We start from the raw sequence: 19643 nt of genomic DNA on the forward strand, positions 1-19643 counted from the left end.
TTGCATGCAAGAAGACTCCCTGCATGCAGCAAACACATGCTGTTTTTTATTATTTCAAAAATCCATCTTGACTAAGTCAACAATACTGGCTTACAGTGATGAGGTGAGGGCAGGTTTAAAGGAAAGGAGAGAGGGTGAATTGTTTCTTTCCTTTAAACCTGCCCTCATCTCATTGCAAGCCAGTGACAGAGGGTGAACTTACTGGCTTAAGGTTCTTCATCTTTGGTATAGGATGGACTTTTAACTTGACGTCTCTTCCAGTTACACATTTTGCCACATTATAAGTTTAATAGCAGTAGTATGTTTATTTACTGTCCATGACCAAATTAGTAAGTTTAACAAACAAAGTAGGAGATAAAGTAATAGAATGAAATGGGGAAAAGGTAACGTTTAGCAAATCTATTATTTCATCTAGCAGCAGAACCAAATAAAAGGAAATTAGTTGATTATTTGCACACAGAGGGTATTAATTAAAATAACCTAGGACACTTCGTTTAGCTTAGTTTAGACAAATGTGTTTTTGTAAAGTACTTCACAAGAAGCTTCCATGTGCAGTTTTGAGTTTTAGATTTCCTGCTTCTGAATCTCCCTCCCCACCCATAAGCATCCTGCTAGATCACATCTTTCCCACAGTAGCCAACTAGATGCTCCAGGAATCGCACATACTGGGCATAAAGGCAATAATTCTCCCCTGCAATTGCCTCCAGCAATTAGCCAGTGGCACATGGCCTGCAATCCTAGAGGTTTTATTTTGCTATCATGGTTAACAGCTGTTGATAGACTTATTGAAATTGTCTAATTTTTTGGTCTAAGCTGGTGCCTATCACTACAGGTTGTGGGAATGAAATTACTCAAGCAAAGCAGTACCTTGTCTGTCCTGAATCTACCAATCACTTTCATGGGATGACCCAAGTTCTAGGATTAGTTCAGACTATCAATTATGGATTGTTAGTTTAAATTGGAAAGGTGGCCCAAGCCTTCCCTCCCCTGCCCCACCACGCACCTTGCCTTATGTCAACATTTTGGTTTATTTAAATCACAGCTTCATAATTTGCATGAAGCTGGCAGTTCTGGTTGAATTATGCTGTATAAGCCACTGTGTAAGGCAGAGTTAAACCACAGTTCCTGGCTTTGCACAAACCACAATTTAAACAAACCCAAGATTTCTGGCTGTGCAAGCAAAGGAGGAGAGGGAGCACACAGGTTTGTTAGACTTTAGCCATATTTGCAATCTTTAGTAACTATGGTTAGTTATTCATCTGAACCAAGCCCTGCTGTTATAGAAAAGAGAAATTATCTCTTTTTCTAAACAAAAACTTACCTTTCTCTAAACTAGGAAACCTCAGTGCTTTATCCTTCCTCATAAGGAAAGTGTGCCAATCCCTGATCATTTTGGTTGCCATTTTCTGCACCTTTTCAAGTTGTATGATATCCTTTTAGAAACAGGGTGACTAGAACTGTCACCTTTAGGTTTTGGATTATCTGGGGGTGGAGGAGGCAACTGCCACTGTCATGACCACCTCACTTCATTTCAACTGCCACCCTTCTCTGCCACTGCTTGCCTGACCCCCGTGGAAACACTTAGCTGACCACACTCCTCCTCCTCCTATCATTCTCCTTTTCAAGAACGCAGCACACCAAGAAGGAGATAAAGCAATTCTTTGCACTGCTGCCCAAAGTGGCATTTGCACACTGACTGCTTCAGATGCCCAAAGGTCTTGGGATGCCCCTGAGAACTATACACAATATTCTTCAAAATGCACTTGGATTCTCTACAAGTCTTGGTGTTACCCTCAAGCCTGGCCAGCTCACTGCACCCCATTTCTAGATGCAGGACCATATTAAAAAATGCAGCCCCTTAAGGAGCTTCACCACTGCCTATATTCTTCCAGTTGCCGAGAAGTTGTTCACTCCCCTTCTCTGCTCTCTGTCCTATGTATACCCAAGTTACTAACCCATAGCAGGGCTTTGTCCTCCTCTGCCAAAGCTCCAGCCTGGAAACGTCAGCTGTACTTAGCCATGCAATGAAAGGGGAAAGGGCTCTCGGAATACACAGAAATAAACCCCCTTGTCTGGGTGTCTTCTGCTGACGGAGCCATAAGGGCAGAAGAGCGCTCCCCTCTCCGCACCCTGGCCGGCCGCGAAGCCGCCTCGGTCTCCGCGTCAAACTTGCCGCCATCCCCAAAGCCGCCGTGGTCGGCGCGAGGCAGTGGGCGGGGCTTCCTCCAGCACGACTTCCGGCCCGTGTGTGTCCTGTTTTCTCGCCCAGCAGTGACAGCAGCAACGGAGGCGGCCGCCGCCGCCGCGAGGAGGAACCAGAACCGGTCAGGTTAGGGCAGGCTGCGCTGAGGTGGTGGCCGCCATGGAGTAACTGAGCCGGAGTTAGCAGCGGTCAGCCGCGCCCCGCTGTGGGGCTGCACCTCCTTCCCGCGTAGGCTGTGAGGTGAGCTGTGGGGCCTGGCGCGGGGCTCTGGCTGTCGGGGGTGGAAGAAGGTGGCCTGGAGCCGGGAAGGGGCTCCGCTGCCTCCCCCAGACTCGCAGGTGGGGCCTCGGCGGGGCTTGGAGGCCCTGCTCACTGCCCAGTGCCGTCTTCCTTCTCCCAGCCAGAGGCAGCTCTCCTGAGGGTGGGAGGAAGTCGGGGCCAGCGTTTCCTCTGGTCAAGCAGCCACTGGAAGCTTAGCCGGAAGAGGATCTGGAGAGGAAGGGCTACTCCAGTTCCTGCTGTGGGGTTGCTTTTCAGAAGCTCCTCAATGCTATTGAGCTTATTCGGCCGTAGGGATGGGCTGCTTGTTTGTTGTAGATCTAGTTTCGGCTGTCAGCGGATCAAAGGTGTGTGTGTGTGTGTGTGTGTGTATCTATCTATCTGTCTATCTATCTATGTGTTGCTTTGAGGTGAAGTCGGATAATATCTCAATTAAAATGTAAAATATCCCAGTGCGAGTGATGTTGATGGTATTGAATGCTTCATTAAGGCAGATGATTTATTCAGGAAATATCTTAAAGGGTATACATAAGTGTGTATGTATCTCTTAACTTGAGTTAATAGAAGCTGTGATTCTGAATAGGATATAAAAGTGTTAGCTGTTTGTACATATATTTGTGTTTTCCCTGTGTCCTCACTTAGTTCACTGTTTGACACCACTCTTTCTAAGGTTGTTGCATGTCCCATCTAAGCCAAATCACTTATTTTAAGAGAAACAGTCTTTAAATAGAAACCAATGTTTCTCTAGCCACATGTCCTGTGATGCATGTAAGCAATAGTAAGTTGTCAAATGGTAGTCTTTGCTTTTCAAAACAGTATCTAAGGAAAAGCTGCTAATGCTACAGTCCAAGTGCACTTACTAAGAATGTTTATTGAAAGGAATAGGATTTGAGTCTGTGTAATCACATTTAGAATCATGCTAAAATTATTAGGCTGTTTTTTCAGCTTACTTCATAGTTTAAATACAGTGTAGTGGCTAGCTAATATGATACTACTAGTAAATTAATTTGGAAAACTAAAATATTCTGACAAAAGTAGAAGTTCTTTCGTGGTGCTTTTAGATTGTGGCACATGGCATAGTTTCATAGATAGTTCTATCGACCCTCAGCACAGTACCTCCAGTGACTGTTCCTGGTGTCTGTTTTTGGATTGTGAGCCCTTTGGGGACAGGGATCCATCTTATTTATTTATTATTTATCTGTTTAAACTGCCCTGAGCCATTTTTGGAAGGGCGGAATAGAAATCAAATAAATTAATAATAATAATAATAAATAGTCAGTACTCACTGAATCCAGATCACTTTAAATTGAATTAACTGTATGTGTATTGAGATATGGTATTCAGTCCTCAATACTTTGGGGAAATAACATGTAAGAAAATACTGTACACTATCATTACTTTTTAGCTCAGAACGGAAGTTTGTTTGTTTGTTTGTTTGTTGTTAGATTTATATACCGCCTTTCATTAAAAACAATCTCAAGGCGGTTTACAAAAGTTAAAACACATAATAAAAATGAATTAAACTTATTTAGCTAAAAATATGAAAACAATCTATTAAAATATATAATATCCAACTACAGAAAACTATACATGGATAAAAACACGCAGAAGCAGCAATAAAAACAATCATGTAAAGGCCTGGATAAAAAGCCAAGATTTAACCAGCTTTCTAAAAACTGTGACGGAGTCTGAGGAGCGAATGGCCACTGGGAGAGCATTCCAAAGCCTGGGGGCAGCAACAGAGAAGGCCCTGTCCTGAGTGCACGACAACCTAGCTTCCCTCATTTTTGGCACCCGGAGCAGAGCCCCCTCAGATGATCTCGTCAAGCGGTCAGAAACCCTTGGGAGCAGGCAGTCCCTCAGGTATCCCAGGCCCAAACTGTTAAGGGCTTTAAAGGTCAAAACCAGCACCTTGAATTGGACCCGGAAACACACTGGTAACCGGTGCAGCTCTTTCAAAATAGGGTTCTGCAGTCTTTATAAGGAGAAGTTCTGCAATCTTTATAAGGAGAATGCATTTCTTAAATGATTAAAAAAAGAAGCCTGGAGAAACAAGAGAAAAACAAGCATGTTTGTAATCATTATACAAACGTGCTCATTTTTTTCTTGTATACCCTTTGCTCATGATCACTAATCTTCTATTTATAAGAATTTTTTTTAAAGCTCCTCTGTCCATATAATAAAATCAAGAGTGCTACAGCTTTAGCTGTCCCATAATTAACTGTGCCCTTGCTCTTGAAGAATCAGTTTAAAAGTAATCCTGGTACTATACATGGTGAAGTGATTTTCCTTTGTGCCCTGTGTCATCACATAGAGGGTTTGGTTTGATCATAATATGACTGAACATAATATGACATTAGCTCATCACAAATCTACTGTATTGTTGGAAAACCCTGATTAATACGAGGAGTGTGCTGGACATATTCCAAGTGAAATAGAAATGTGTCTTGTTTGGTCCTAGAACATGGTTTAGTGGGCATACAACACAGCCACTTTGCTGAAGCTAAGCAGGTTTTGGTGTTGTCATAGAGACCCATATATGCCACCTTTAGGGATGGAGTTTTAGCACAGTGCTATAGCATTTGCTTTGCATCCAGAAAGTCCAAGGTTCAATCCCTGGCATCTCCAGGCAGGGCTCGGAAAAATACCTGCCTGAAATCTTGGAGAAGCTGCTGCCAGTCAGTGTAGACAATACTGAGCTAGATAAATGAATGGTCTGACTCAAAATAAAGCAGCGTCCTGTGTTCATATTCCAAGGGAAGTTCATTGTAGTGGTCAAATGAATATTTGCAAATTCTCCTGAGGAGGGCTTTTAATTGATACTAGCTGATCCGACGCAGAGAATCTGTGCCCCAGTTCCCCCTGTCTCTTCATCCCTCCCACTTCAGCCCCAGTCCATTCTCCACCAGCTTGGACAACGCTTTCCTTTCCCTCTCCGCCCTTCTGGTGGCAGTTTTCTTTGCCAACCTGGCCGGTGCTTTTCTTCCCTCCCTGCTGCTTTTTTTGATTGTCCGCTGGCCGGCAGGCCACCACTGGCATTTTCTTCCTTCCCACCCGTGGCTATCTGGCAGCTCTCCGAACTCTCGTGAGAGCTGCCACTCATGGTATTTGCCATGGGTATGCCTTAGAGAATTATATATAGAGAAGATTTAATCTAGCCTGCCTTTGGCATATGGACAATTTGCTAATTTGTCCTTCCTATGAATACATTTCTTCTGTCACTTGCCAAAACAGCTGATACCTTTCAACACCTAAATTTATAGCAAAAGTGTTAACTGTGTCACCAGTTGCTTGGGTAAATACTGAATTTCCATCTCTTGTGCTGATAGCTTCAAAGAAAGATAAAAACTCATTTTGAAATGCTGCTTCTTTCTATTTGGGATTGCATGTTTCCATTTTAAATCAGCATTCAGGTTGCTATAAATCTAATATTCATAGACATTATTTAATTAAGTAATGTTCAGTATTTGTGTGTGTTCTGCTTTGCAAAACTTTCAAATTGGATTTTGAGAATTATTTTCTTTGTAGGCAAACGTGCAGTTATAACAATGGAGTCCATGCTAAACAAATTGAAGAGCACGGTTACAAAAGTGACTGCAGATGTCACTAGTGCAGTCATGGGGAATCCAGTTACCAGGGAATTTGATGTTGGCCGACATATTGCTAGCGGTGGCAATGGGCTTGCTTGGAAGATTTTTAATGGCACTAAAAAGTCAACAAAACAGGTGAAGTTTTAAGAGAGAAAATATATATTGCTTCTAAAGTAATTGCTATGGAATTACATAGAATTAAGAAACAATTTTCAAATAATGAGGTTTACCAATTGCAAAAGAAAAATGCGCAGTATTTGCAACATGTCCAAGTTCATGCAAATGATATGCAGAGTTGTTGAGGCATGAAGTTGTGATAGATTCCTAAAATGTCCTTGATAAATTATGAGAGAATAAAAGGATTGGAATAACCTAACTGTAGTTCTTTCAAAGTGTGAGATTGGTTACCCTTAGAGTTGGCTTATTGCTAGTAGATGTCTGAGAACTTTAAGAGTGTTTTGTGTGTGTGTGTGTGTGTGTTCGTGTTATTTCAAACGAATGACACTATGTTTTATGTAACTACAAATGATTTTACATTTGTAGTTATATGAGGAATTTATTTAACTTTATTCCAGAGTTGGTTGTTTAAGGGATCAAATGTTCTACAGTGACTTGAATGCCTTCAGCAAGGCACATCTGAAACTTACAACATCCTTAATCTTAAGCATTTGCACAGGTTTATTTATATGCAGCTTTGGCCTAATGTCATATAGATAATACATGGCTAAACTTGTGCAAATTTTCATCAGAGAGAGAGAGAGAGAGAGAAATATATTAATATAATGCACTCTCTTAAGTACCCTGGACCCAAGCCGTTGAGGGTAATAACCAGCACTTTGTATATCGCTTGGAAACATATTGGCAGCCAGTGCAGTTCTTTTAAAGTTGGTGTTATATGGTCCCTTTGACTGCTTGGCTTTCTTGATACTACCTGTGCACTTGCTTTTGTCTCCCTGTAACACATGCTTCAGTACATTTGTAGATAGATTATGATAAAATGTATAAGCCTTCAAAACTTTTGTGGCAAGGCTCCTGTGCCACCTTAACATAGGGAACATAGGAAGCTGTCATATACAAAATCAGACTATTGGTCCATCTAGCTCAGAATTGTCTACACAGGCTGGCAGTGGCTTCTCCAAGGTTGCAGGTGGGAATCTCTCAGCCCTATGCGAGCATGCGGATGCTCTTCCTAGAGCGGCCCCATTCCCAAAGGGGAATATCTTACTGTGCTCATACATGTAGTTTCCTACTCATATGCAACCAGGGTGGACCCTGCTTAGCAAAGGGGACAAGTCATGATTGCTGCCACAAGACCTGCTCTCCTGTGTGACAAACAGATGTTTTTCCCAACATAAGGATGTTATGGTAATACTTTACCTGTTACATATTTCCTTGTCATGCAGCTATTAAAGGCTTAGTGAGTTCTACCAATAAAAAGATGACAGCTGCAATTTGAATATATTAAGGGGTAACCCTAGTATAGTGGTGGCGAATTATTTTATAATTAAGGCCAACGTGAAAAATTAAGGTCTATATGATTAATGTGTATATTTAGAAAAGTGCTCAAATGCTTTTTGGTCTTTATACCTCTTCAGTTTCTCATATGGTTTATCATAAAATTATATTTTATGGCATATTTTTAGGAAGTGGCTGTTTTTGTATTTGATAAAAAGTTAATGGACAAGTATCAGAAATTTGAAAAGGATCAGATTATTGATTCTTTAAAACGAGGAGTTCAGCAGCTAACAAGACTTAGACACCCTAGGCTACTAACTGTGCAACATCCATTAGAAGAATCACGGTAAGTTTGTCTGTTGCTAAAACAAGTATAGAGTTTAATTTTTTAAGATAATTCCTGCATGTGCTTAATTCTAAAAATAACAAGTGTTCAATAAAACTTTCTGATATTCAGTTTATTTGCTTTATCATATTTTCTAAAAGTATTTAAATTTTACAAGCTTATAATGTTACATTTTGGAAACTGGGTTATCTTTGAGATATGTGTAGTGTAATTATCGGACATTCCCATATTCTGAATATTGGTTAGGTACCAATTGTTTTGTACTACTTCAGGTTAAGTTTCATTTTCTCCATCAGTATTTCTTGGAGAATGTGATATCCCTTGCTAGAAGAGGGGATACAATTTGTTCTGTTTAAATTAGTTCTAGTTTCCTTGTTCTTGCTGAGCAGAGATTATTCCTGTGAGGGGGGGGGGAACACACACACACACACACACACATACACACAGAGTTTCTATTCAATAGTGTTGGTGAGAATCCCCCAAATTCTGTACTTCACATTCTCTCTTTTCTAGTGATAACACAAAACTCATATGAACTTATGGTGCAGTGGTAGCACTTCAACAGATTTGGAAGTGATGACAATTCTATGTTTGATTGTCATGGTCAGTGATGGCAACAATTTTTTTTTTTTAAGGGGAGCATAGAACGGTCAGTCAGGCCAGCTCAACTTAGCTCCCCCCCAGCTGTTTTTGGACTACAACTCCCATAATCGCCAGCCACAGTGGCCAATAGCCAAGGATTATGGGAGTTGTAGGCCAACATCTGCAGGAAGGCTGAAGTTGAGCAGACAAAGTCAAAGTACATTTCTGGGTGGGTGAGCTGTGTCCCATGTATTAGATTTCTGAAACAGAAATGAGGAGCAGGTGTGCGGGGTGAACTACTTATCTGAGTGGGTGCTTGTCCCCCCTGCCCCACTATCCCTCCCCAGAGCTACCCATGGTCATGGTGCAAGTGGGGCTTCAATGCTACTTGACACTAATGAATAATAACACACACAACTACAGTTTCTGCCAGTTGTCTTCTACAGTTGTCATGTTTTGCATTTTGTTTTTTACTACAACATGAAACTGTTTTTAAGCTTGCTTTCTAGCATGATTATGCATTACTAAATCCTGAGAGAAAGTGTATTAGCAATGATGTTTAATATTTTCTCTTGTTCTGACTATGTTATGACCTAGCTGGTGCTGTGCCAAAAAATCTTGTTCTGAATCATAACTGGGACATTTATTAAAGAGATTTGTCAAACAGATACATGTTTCTTTCTAGGGATTGTTTGGCATTTTGTACAGAACCAGTTTGTGCAAGTTTGGCTAATGTACTTGGTAACTGGGACAATCTTCCCTCACCTTTACCATCTGATATCAAGGAATACAAACTTTATGATGTGGAAATGAAGTATGGTCTGCTTCAGGTATGTTTATTGGCAACTTGTGTTTTTTGTGTGTGTGCTTTTGTGCATAGATTGTTATAAAGTACTCAGTGTCATAAAGTTGTGCCGTCAAATCGGTGTCGACTCCTGGTAACCACAGAGCCATGTCGTTTTCTTTGGTAGAATACAGGAGAGGTTTACCATTGCCATCTCCCGCACAGTATGAGATTATGCCTTTCAGCATCTTCCTATATCTCTGCTGCCCGATATAGGTGTTTCCCATAGTCTGGGAAACATACCAGCAGGGATTCCAACCAGCAACCTCTTGCTCCCTCGTTAAGTTAACATAAATGGCTTTGCATATTCTGAATGTATGCATTTGAATACAGTGGGGCCGCTTCCATGGCTAGAGTTCCACAGATGTGAATATTTATAGGGCAGGGCTCACAACATTTCTGCTGATCAGAACTGATCTTTTTCTATTTCCATAGCTGCCAGGCCTGTATGTTCAACATGAGTCAGGCCTAAGAATCACAAGATTTATCTAAAAGAGAAAACTGCAGAACCGCTGTTCTTACAGTACATTTGCACAATTGCCACCTGACATTTTGTAAAATAACAACCTGCAGGAAGTGTTTAATATGGGGCGGGGAATGCCGGAGCAAAGCTTCCCGCTGTCTTGTATTCTCTTGCTTGTTTACAAGGCAGATTTATCTGGACTACTGTATGTATTGGCTATTTAGCAGACTGCTTTTAATTTTCTCTCTCTCCCTTCACCCCAGATATTCTAGAATAATAACTGGTGCCTGCCAATTTTACACTGAATAAGCAATACTTCAGGATTTGGAATGCTAATTTATTACATTTTATACCCCACTCTCCCTCTAGAGAGCTGAGGGTATTGTGCATGGTTATCCCCCCCAGCCACAATTCTGTCCACTTAACAAGCTTTTGAGACAGGCTAGGCTGACGGATGACTAGCCCAGGCTGGGCAGGGATGTGAATCCAGGTCTCTGTAGTCATTGTTCAGTACTCTTAACAACTACCATATGCCATGCTCGCTTATCATGATAAGGAAAGTTAAAAGGCCTCATGAAAGTTGATCTGTCAAAAACCAGTTTATCTTAGTCATACTATGATGCAACCAAGTGATGGGTGAGAATATTCAAGCCTACTGGAAAGCTGCTACAAGCTATGCCTGAGGATTGTTGCTGTGGCTGAAGGAAGCAAGGAAAGCTTTGCCCCAGTCTGGACTTAAATGTACTTTGCTTTCCTCATTTTAGCAGCAGGAGTCCTGGGGCCAGTTTCTTTCTCTGGCAGAAAGAAAACTATGCTTTCCAAGAACATTGAGGTGGAGGGGGGCAAAAACAGCCCCCTTGAGTCACCAGCTTCATGGATTTGGCTCCCACCTGAAAGGTGTTGCATTTTTGCTTTTTTCCATCAGAGTGACAGACATCTATTTGGGGTGGGGGGAATAAAAAGCCCTTTCTCAGGGACACTGGTTGGGGGGGCAGCAAGGATGATAGCAAAACCTGGCCCAGGTGCTGGGCAGATCTGTCTTACTAACAGCCTGCTGTATTCATCTCCACCCACCTGTAATGACAGGTGTTTCGTTAATATGGTTATAAACCATACATGTGTAAGGTTACAGATTCTACTTGGTTTGAATTGCATGTATTGAATTTTACAACACAGCTGTAGTTCTTGATGGTTTCTTGGCTCATAAGTTTTGTTTAAAAGAAGGACAGCATTGATATAGCTTATTGCAGTGAAATTTACAAATATCTAAAACACAAGGAAACAAACCCTCTGACAAGAATATCTCTTTCCTAACAGGTTTCTGAAGGCTTGTCATTTCTACATAGCAGTGTAAAAATGGTCCATGGTAACCTTACACCTGAAAACATAATTTTGAATAAAAGTGGAGCGTGGAAAATTATGGGATTTGACTTCTCTATTCAATCTATAAATCCATCTGAGCAAGAGGTAACAAAGTATTTAATTTGTTCTTCATCCTCGGTGAAGCATTGACTGAAACATATTGAGGTCATTCACACAATCAAAAACTGTTGATAGAACAGTTCAAAAAACCTGGGTAGCTTTTCCTCCTGTCTTGCTTCCACACAATCACTTCTACCCAGGTTGTCATCTTACCTTGCTTCCACCCAACCGAAAACTGGGAGCTCACACAATTCCTAAACTCGGGTAGAACACAATTTTTGATTGTGTGGATGACCTTATTGGGAGTCTGAGTTTTAGGTTGTTTCAAACATAAAGCTAAGCCATGATGAACAAGCCTAAGGGAGTTGCAGTTGCAGACAGTCCTCCCACCACCACTACTACTACCATGGAGGAAGAGTTATACTCAGGAACTGCAGATTAATTAGAATTAGGACAAGCCAGAATATCAAATGAGAATCCCTCTGATTTAACAAACATATGTTCATATGTAATGCACAACTGTGGTGTATGTGAAAATGAAAGCAAAAGCTTCCACACTCTTACATGCACGAAGAGGATATTGTGTGAGTCTGTGGCTCCCTTAGGCTTTTTTAATGTAGCACTAAACTGTGGTTTAGCATTGTTTGCATTAGGCATTCATGTTTACCTGTCTAATAAAGATGTGCACAAATCTGATTTTGCGATTCGATTCAAATTGCATTGCAAAATGCTTGAATCAATTGGTCAAAACAGCAGCCATTGCCAGCTGTTTTGGCTAATCAACTTGAAATTATTCTAGTGATTCAGCCATAGGGAACAATGGGGAACTCTAATTGCCCCATTGTTCCCCATGGGTTGGTCTTAGGGATATCAAAATGGGTTGGGTGGTAGGCCATGATGGGCACTACCTACCACTCAGCCTACAAAAGAAATAGTCAAGTGGGATAGCCCAGCAGAGGGAGGTTGGCCTTCTGGAAGATAAGCCTCTCCACCATGTTGGCATCCATTTGTATGCGATGGGATGTCACCACATGCCTGGTCATGGTGAACACCCTCTTGCTCTGGATGCTGGGTAGTGGGCATGAGGAGCTGTCTGGCAAATGTCACCAAGTCAGGCCTGGGAGACACGTTGCCCAAAACTGGATCGGCTCAGTCTCCTGGCTTGCCACTGGCTCCTGTAGGTACTGCAGCGCACTTCTCTGCACTGCTGCAGAGTGGGCTCCTCCTGTACCCCTGGCAAGTTGCCAAGCAACCGCTCCATGAACCACTGGGTGGAATGCAGGGATGGAACCACTGGCTTAATTGGCCCTGCCAGGGGCACCACCTGCTGGACCTGGAAGTGGCGGTGCTGCTGCTTGGAGTGGAATGTACACTAGCAATAGGCACTCCAGCACCCTCCTCCTGGTTGCATCCTGGCCTCTTCTCCTCAGCTTCCCTAACCTCTGCAGCCAGGAGGTCCCTCCACCTGGGCAGCTCATCGGGGTGATGACTTTGCCCTTCATTCTTGGGTCATATAGGCAAGGCAAAACATGCGCTGCTTATGCACTCAAGGGTGACCTGAGCCGATTCACCACTCCAGTCCAATGCTGACCTGCCAAGGCAATTGCTTCCTCGGTTATCAATGTTGCCTGGAGCTCAGCCATCATAAGAGAGAAAGGTGAAGTTCCACAGGTTTGGAACATTCTAAGCATTCAGCTGTTCAGATAGGCCCAGCTCAAGCTGCCTCTCCTTGACCATACGCTTACCCTTTTCACTCCAGTGGAAGAAAGCTGCTATCTTGCGGCAGCTCTTCACAGGAGTAGGAGCAGGATAGCACCCAGCGCTTGCAGCAGGGATGTCTCACCTGGCTGCAGCCCCAGAAAAGTCAAGCACATTCCACACGACCAGATTCAGAGTGTGCACCACACAATGGATGGACACAAAACAATCCTGCTCAACTGCTTAAGTGATGTTGACAGCATTGTTGGTGACCACGAGCTCTCAGCAAAGGTTTGGCTGCCTGGACAGCTAGCCCTCTACCTGTCAATCCATGACCCCCAACAGCTCCTAGGCTGTGTGGTCAGTGTCCAGCACCTCAATGTGCAGCACAGCCCACCTGTGCTGCATGGGAGGGGCTGGCCATGCCACCACCAGCAGATGTCTCCTGGCTCTCATGCCCCCCACCAGTGTACCCCTGCGGCTGGCCCACAGACCCATAGTGAAGTGTACGCTGATGTCAACACTGCTTCCCTGCACACCCGCTACAGGGAGGGCACCACCCACCTGCTGAAGGTGGTGTGGGAGAGGATTGTAGTCGGGCAGAAGCAGTTAGAGCAGCTGGCATAAGCTAGTGTTTTCCACCATCTGGAATGGCTCGTTGTCCAAAGCGATCATCTCGGCAATGGACCGAGAGATGAGATTAAGCTCTGAGCAACCACACCACTTGCCCACCAATAGCACCCACCGCACAGGCACGTTCTCCTGCAGGAGAGCAAGAGCAAGCACCTTGCTGCTACTCGAGGATACACCAGGCCTACTGCCAGCAGGACCAGGGACCCCTGGGTGCTGCACAACCATTGCAGGTGCTGCAGCACCCCATCATCATAAGATGCTTAGGTTCCTTACCCCTGTTTCCCTGTCCTGCAGTGGATGCAGGCAGCATGGTGTGAGCTCAGGCAGAGCTCACACCAAGGCAGAGCGCAAAGTAGTCCCATGCCATGCTGCTGTCGGTCCGGGACCACTTAAGTGGTGGTGGTACTGGGACTGCTGGTTCGTTTGGGGGGCCACTACCACCCTCAGTCCAGGGCTGAGAAGGTCCAGGAATAAGTAGTATTTCCTGCTCCTCTTCCATCTCAGACAGGTGGGGAGGGGTTGCACTGCCAATGGGGAGGAGGATGGACAGAGCAGTCTGGCTGGGCTAGCAGCCAACTACACCATCTCCACTGCCACAAGAAGAGCTGACCTTCCTCTCATTCTACCTCAGCTGCCACAGGATAAGTGAGCTTGCACAGCACCATAGCAGTAGGGATTCCTTGGGGTGTAGGCCCCTCTTGCTGTCACCCACAGCAACCATCATCACCCCACCCTCTCTCTGGCAATCTGCTCCTGGCTCTGCCTTGCACCCTCTTGGACATCTTGGGAGGTTTTTAATTGAAGCCCTAACTCTGATGGGTGTGGGGAGAAGAAGTACCTTTAAGGTAGGCATTTTTAAAAGCGGTGTTGGGTCAGTGGTGGTCTATACATGTGCCAAATAAAGAAGGCTTTATTTGAGAGCAACAATGGGGCAATTTTAAGGGCAGGAGGACAAAGGGCAGGGGATTACTGTGGCCTTCCTAACCGAAGCCCACCCCTCCTGTTCTACAGTCCTGCCACTACCCACCTAATCTCCTTTCCGCAAACTAGGCCTTATTTAAAGAACTCTAACCTCACCAAGGTGGCAGTGCAGGTGGGCAGGAGGCTCATCTTCCGGCATCTTTGCCTGGGGGCTTCTGGCGTCATCGGCTGGAGTCTGCCAGGTGTTGCTCTCAGAGGCACTTTTGGACCGAGCAGACACTCAGCTGCTGGCGGGAGGGCAGGTGGGCACCAGTCAGGCACCACCCAAAAACTCAAAATGAGGAAGAAGAAAAAGGGAACAGAAAGTCTGGCTGGCTGGGCACCAGACAGAAATCAACACACCAGCCCACAAAAACATGAAGTGAAAACATTGAAATCAACACAGCACCCCAGTTATTAAAGCCACTGGGGGTGGGGGTGGCTATAAGGAAGAAGAAGAAATCAAAATAAGAAGAAAAAATCAAAGCAGTGGCACCCAGTTAAAGCTACTGGGGCTGCTGGTACAATTTTAAAAAAAATAAGCAGTTGGGTTGGCAAGGAAAGAAAGAAACAATATAAGCCACACATTGCTGGTCTACTCCTGAAATAAAGTTTTACTTACTTACTATAAGCCACAGGCCTCGACCAGTGCTGTGAGCTGCTTTTCTCTCTCTCTCTCTCTCTCTCTCTCTCTCAAACTTCTACTCTCCTGAGGACAAAACGGCTCTCTGCCTCCAAGCAGTCCTCCTTAAGTACATTTTGAAAATCCTTCCTTTTGGTTCCTCCTTCCCTCCTGCCAGCCTTCCCTCGTGTGTGTGCGCGCACGCGCACACACACACACACACACCCGCCATGACAACATTTGATTTTTATTATAACAAGCCAACCAAGGAGTTCTCAAGCCAATCAGAAGCCAGTGCCAGAAAACTAATCGGCAAGGGGAAAGCACTGACACAAAATGGTGCTTGAATCAATCAAGCTTGAATCCAGGCCCTTTATTCTAAGGGTGATTTGATTAGTGTCCTAATTTCTTGAAACTTCCTGATTCGAACTCAAATCAATGCAAATAGTTTTGCTCATCGCTATTGTCTAAGGACACAGAAACTGCACATTTTGAGAAATTGAAAAGTGGAGGAAATAGTTTTATACCATTGTCCATTTTCTTGTTTAGTTTCGGAGTTTTAGGGATGCTGCCATAATCTGCAATTAACTGGTTTGTTCATCCTAATGTAAAACCTTTTGGAGAAAAATGTGAGATCTTGAGTTCCCATTGTGGTAGAGTGTACAAAAAAAAATTATCTGGTGGTAAATTGCTCATGACAAAATTGGATGCAACACAAGGTTTACTTCCCCCTTCTCTCACTTAGGATATCACAATCACTTTACATGCTCAGATAGGCCATTTTTAATATAGAGAAACAGTGCTTAACTTGATTTTAAACTTTCACTTCACATTAATGTTTTACTCTTGCTATTCTTCTTGTAGCCAAAATTCTCTTGTAAAGAATGGGACCCAAACTTGCCATCTTTGTGTCTTCCAAATCCTGAATATTTGGCTCCGGAATACATCCTTTCAGTGAGCTGCGAGACAGCCAGTGACATGTACTCTCTAGGAGCAGTTATGCATGCTGTATTTAATAATGGAAAGCCTATTTTTGAAGTCAACAAGCAAGATATATATAAAAGTTTCAGCAGACAGTTGGATCAGGTATTTAGTTTTAAGGATATATTTTGAGTCTGGTGGTTGTCACACAAAAACACAAGTATTATGATGGAAGAATTATAGTAAATATATTCCAAAAGGTCCTGCAACCATCAGGAACATATTTTTGGGAGGTACAGAGGGATGGGGGAGGGGTAGTTCAGTGCAAAATATTCGTGTGTCAGCAGAGGGTTAGTCTAGATGTCAGCCACTTTTAATATACATAGACCCCATATTTTGCAAGTTGCAGAATCACTTTTCTTGACCCAGAATTTGTTGCATTGGTGCAGAAATGTTTTGCCCGTTACCAGTCTGTATGATACCCACAATACATGCAGGATGTTGTAAAATCTTAAATGATGGCATGTATTTTATTTATGCAGCTTAGCCGTTTGGGCTCCAGCAACCTTCAAAACATCCCAGAAGAAGTCCGTGAGCATGTAAAGCTATTGTTAAATGTAACTCCTGCAGTCAGACCAGATGCGGACCAAATGACTAAGGTGAGTAAACTGAAAAAGCTACTTTAAAATACCTGCTAAAAATAAGGCGCAGTCTTCTTAAACTGCTCTGACAAGCAATAAATGTAAAACTTGTGAATGTTCAATGTTTCAAACACCATTTTGGTTTGCAAGAATATATTTAAGGATATGTATTTGATCTCGATTGTGATCCATTGTGGCCATAAGGAATGGGGTTCTGCGCTTGCGCAGTGACCTCACAGTCTGATTGATTAGCTCCTCGTGACGCCCCCTCCCGCCTGCATGTGCTGTGCCGAGTCGTTAAAAGAAGCGGTTGGGGAGTCCATTTTCCAGTTACTTTGACCGCCTTAGCGTTCAAACCTCATTGCTGTAGCTCCTCGGAATTTGTTTAACTGACTTCTTATTGACTCCTATTTGACCTGCGGTATTGGACTTGAATTACGGATTTGGCTTTGGATTGACCGAGATTTTATGGACTTGACTCGGATTGGCACACTGACAGGATTTGTGTAACGGACTGGTTCTGACAAAAGATCGTTTGTCTAACTGGCAATTGACCCTCGGAACGGTAAACTGACTAGATTTGTGTAACGGACTTGAACTGATGCAAGATCTTTGTGTAGGACTGCTGTAATAGAAGTTAAAAAGACCTTTAAGCAGTGTGTAAAATGCCGTGCAAAACTTCCATCAGCACTATCACAAAGCTTGTCTGATGTGTCTAGGAGAGGAGCACAACACTACAACGTGTAAAGTTTGTTCCTTTTTCTCCAAACAAACTAGACAAAACAGGGCACTTCGGGCTGCGTTATATGAAGAAGCGCTCCGCCTGCCAACACCACGCCCTGATACTTCACAAGCCTCGGCATCGATGTCGACAGCGAGGTCGGTATCGAGCTCTTCGACATCGAGGGTAGCCAAGAAGGCACAGCCTGATGTCTGCGGAACTGCCCGCCAGCAGTCTAAAACCGCGATGATTGGCACGACAAAGTCAGGAGAAGGCGACTTCAAGAGGCCCAAGGATGTTTCCAGGAAACATCACAAGCCTAAGGAGTGTGAGCGCCAAGAAAGAATGGCGTCTGGGGATTCAGGGGGCTGCCCATAAAGAGACATCATACCCCTTCCCCGATGGCAGCACAGATGTTTGAGGGTGACTAGGATGAGTCCACCCCTGCAAGCTCTAGGGCTCATGTTGCTTCGATGCCGAGCCCCCGGCCGCTACCTAATACTGCAATACAGACTGTTACTCAGCTTCGTCCATCGATGTCGACACAGTCGGGAGTGACAGATTGCCCCATCAATGTCGGGAAAGATTATTCGCTTACTGTCTCCAGCACGAACCCCGAACCAGTCTCCATCTATGGGGACACCGGGGTTGCAGACACAGGACAAGGACCAGTATACTGACCTGAGAGACCTGATGGACTTGGCATCAAGTACACCATCGGGGTCGACTTTCCATGGCTTCCTAAGTACAGGACTGGATATTGAGCTGGATGAGAATGAGCCACAGCTTCCACCTAAAATGCCTTCTTCCTCTCTGCTGCATATACTTTTCCTGCATCCTTCAACATTGACGGCTCCGTCCATGCCGTTACCACCTTCGGCATCGATGCAGCCCTCGGCGCATCCTTCGACGCCGGTGCTGCCCTCGACATCAGCACATCCCACGACATCGACAAATCCCTCGATGTTGAATCCAGCACAAGAATTATACTTACCTCAGAGACAACCAGAGTATACCTGTGGGTTTCGACACACACTACCTGAGGATTATGCTGAATACTTGTGTTGGAGAGCCATGCAGGTACTTGAGCAGGTACAGCGGCAGGACACTCAGCAGCAATAGTAGCCAGTGCAGGTGTTGGAACAACTTGTGCAGGTATTGGGGCAGCCTGCTGACCAACCACTGGCAGCATCTCCCCAACCACATGTGCAACCACTAGAGAAACCAGGGGGCAAAAGGAAACAGAAATCAATCCCTCCACCCTCAGAACCACCATCATCCCCGGAAGACTGCAACATGGAGGAGGTATCTTCCGCGGGTACAGATTCTGACGACCTCAGCAGGAGAGTCAGACCTCCTGACCCACCATCGGATGTGCCACCAAGGCTTTCTACCTCTCCTACAGAGGAGTTGAAGGCATATCATGCCATTACACGGGACATTTGCAGAGGCCCTAAGAATGGATCTGAAATCCCCAGACTCAGAAGTTGTAGACCCAGTATACAACATGATGGGCAAGTCAAAGACATCCCACCCAGTGGCCCTAAGCATGGTACCAGCAATTAGTAAGGCAGCCAAAACAATGTGGGAATCATTGCACGTGTCCACACCTACTTCAAAACGTTTAGAGAATTTATACAGAATATGCAAAGAAGAGAATATGTATCTTTTGCATCATCCAGCACCCAATTAACTGATTGTGGACTGCACATCAACATCCCGGGGAGGCCGTTGCCATACAACGCCTGGGGATAAGGAAGGACGTAAAATTGATGTAATGGGAAGAAAGATCTATTCCACAGCTAGCTTAGCAATTCGGATAGCAAACTATGCTGCCTGCATGGCGCGTTACAGTCACCTGTTGTGGGACTCCTTGTTACAAGACTCTACGTCCATGACTCCGGAAGAATTCCAATGGAAATTTAATGAGATCTACGAAAGAACAACTGCAGAAACTAGACAGCAGTTGAGCGCCTTTAAGTATCTCACGGAGACGGAGTCGCGCACGATGGTGTCAGCAGTGAGCATACACCGCGATGCCTGGCTTCGTTCCACATCACTGCAACAGGACATGAGAGAAAGGGTTGAAAGTTTGGCTTTTGATGGCAAGGGTCTGTTTCATGATGACACAGATTCTACAATGGAATCATTAAAAAAATCAAAATTCACAGCGCGAACCTTCATGACATCTTCAGGTCAGACAGGGAATTCGTCAAAGGGCCTCTCCTTCACTTGTCAAAGACCCTTCAAATACCAGGACAGA

The 19643-nt window shown here is 44.1% G+C and overlaps 1 protein-coding gene across 2 annotated transcripts in view; it reads left to right on the forward strand.

Annotated features, from left to right (window-relative positions):
- Positions 1 to 2160: 2160 nt before the first annotated feature.
- SCYL2 (SCY1 like pseudokinase 2) overlaps positions 2161 to 19643 on the forward strand; it is a 45624-nt gene continuing 28141 nt past the window's right edge. The window contains exons 1-7 of one of the 2 annotated variants that reach the window (XM_053255819.1): positions 2161 to 2443; positions 6011 to 6207; positions 7716 to 7873; positions 9141 to 9285; positions 11080 to 11229; positions 15962 to 16183; positions 16561 to 16677. In XM_053255819.1, coding sequence (XP_053111794.1) covers positions 6031 to 6207; positions 7716 to 7873; positions 9141 to 9285; positions 11080 to 11229; positions 15962 to 16183; positions 16561 to 16677 — 969 coding nt within the window. In that variant the 5' untranslated portion in view covers positions 2161 to 2443; positions 6011 to 6030. Of the gene's footprint in view, positions 2444 to 2677; positions 2830 to 6010; positions 6208 to 7715; positions 7874 to 9140; positions 9286 to 11079; positions 11230 to 15961; positions 16184 to 16560; positions 16678 to 19643 lie in introns of those variants that run through there. The other variant, XM_053255818.1, reaches the window with a different exon arrangement.

Source organism: Hemicordylus capensis, chromosome 5, assembly GCF_027244095.1.
Source record: "Hemicordylus capensis ecotype Gifberg chromosome 5, rHemCap1.1.pri, whole genome shotgun sequence".
NCBI classification, from domain to species: domain Eukaryota; kingdom Metazoa; phylum Chordata; class Lepidosauria; order Squamata; family Cordylidae; genus Hemicordylus; species Hemicordylus capensis.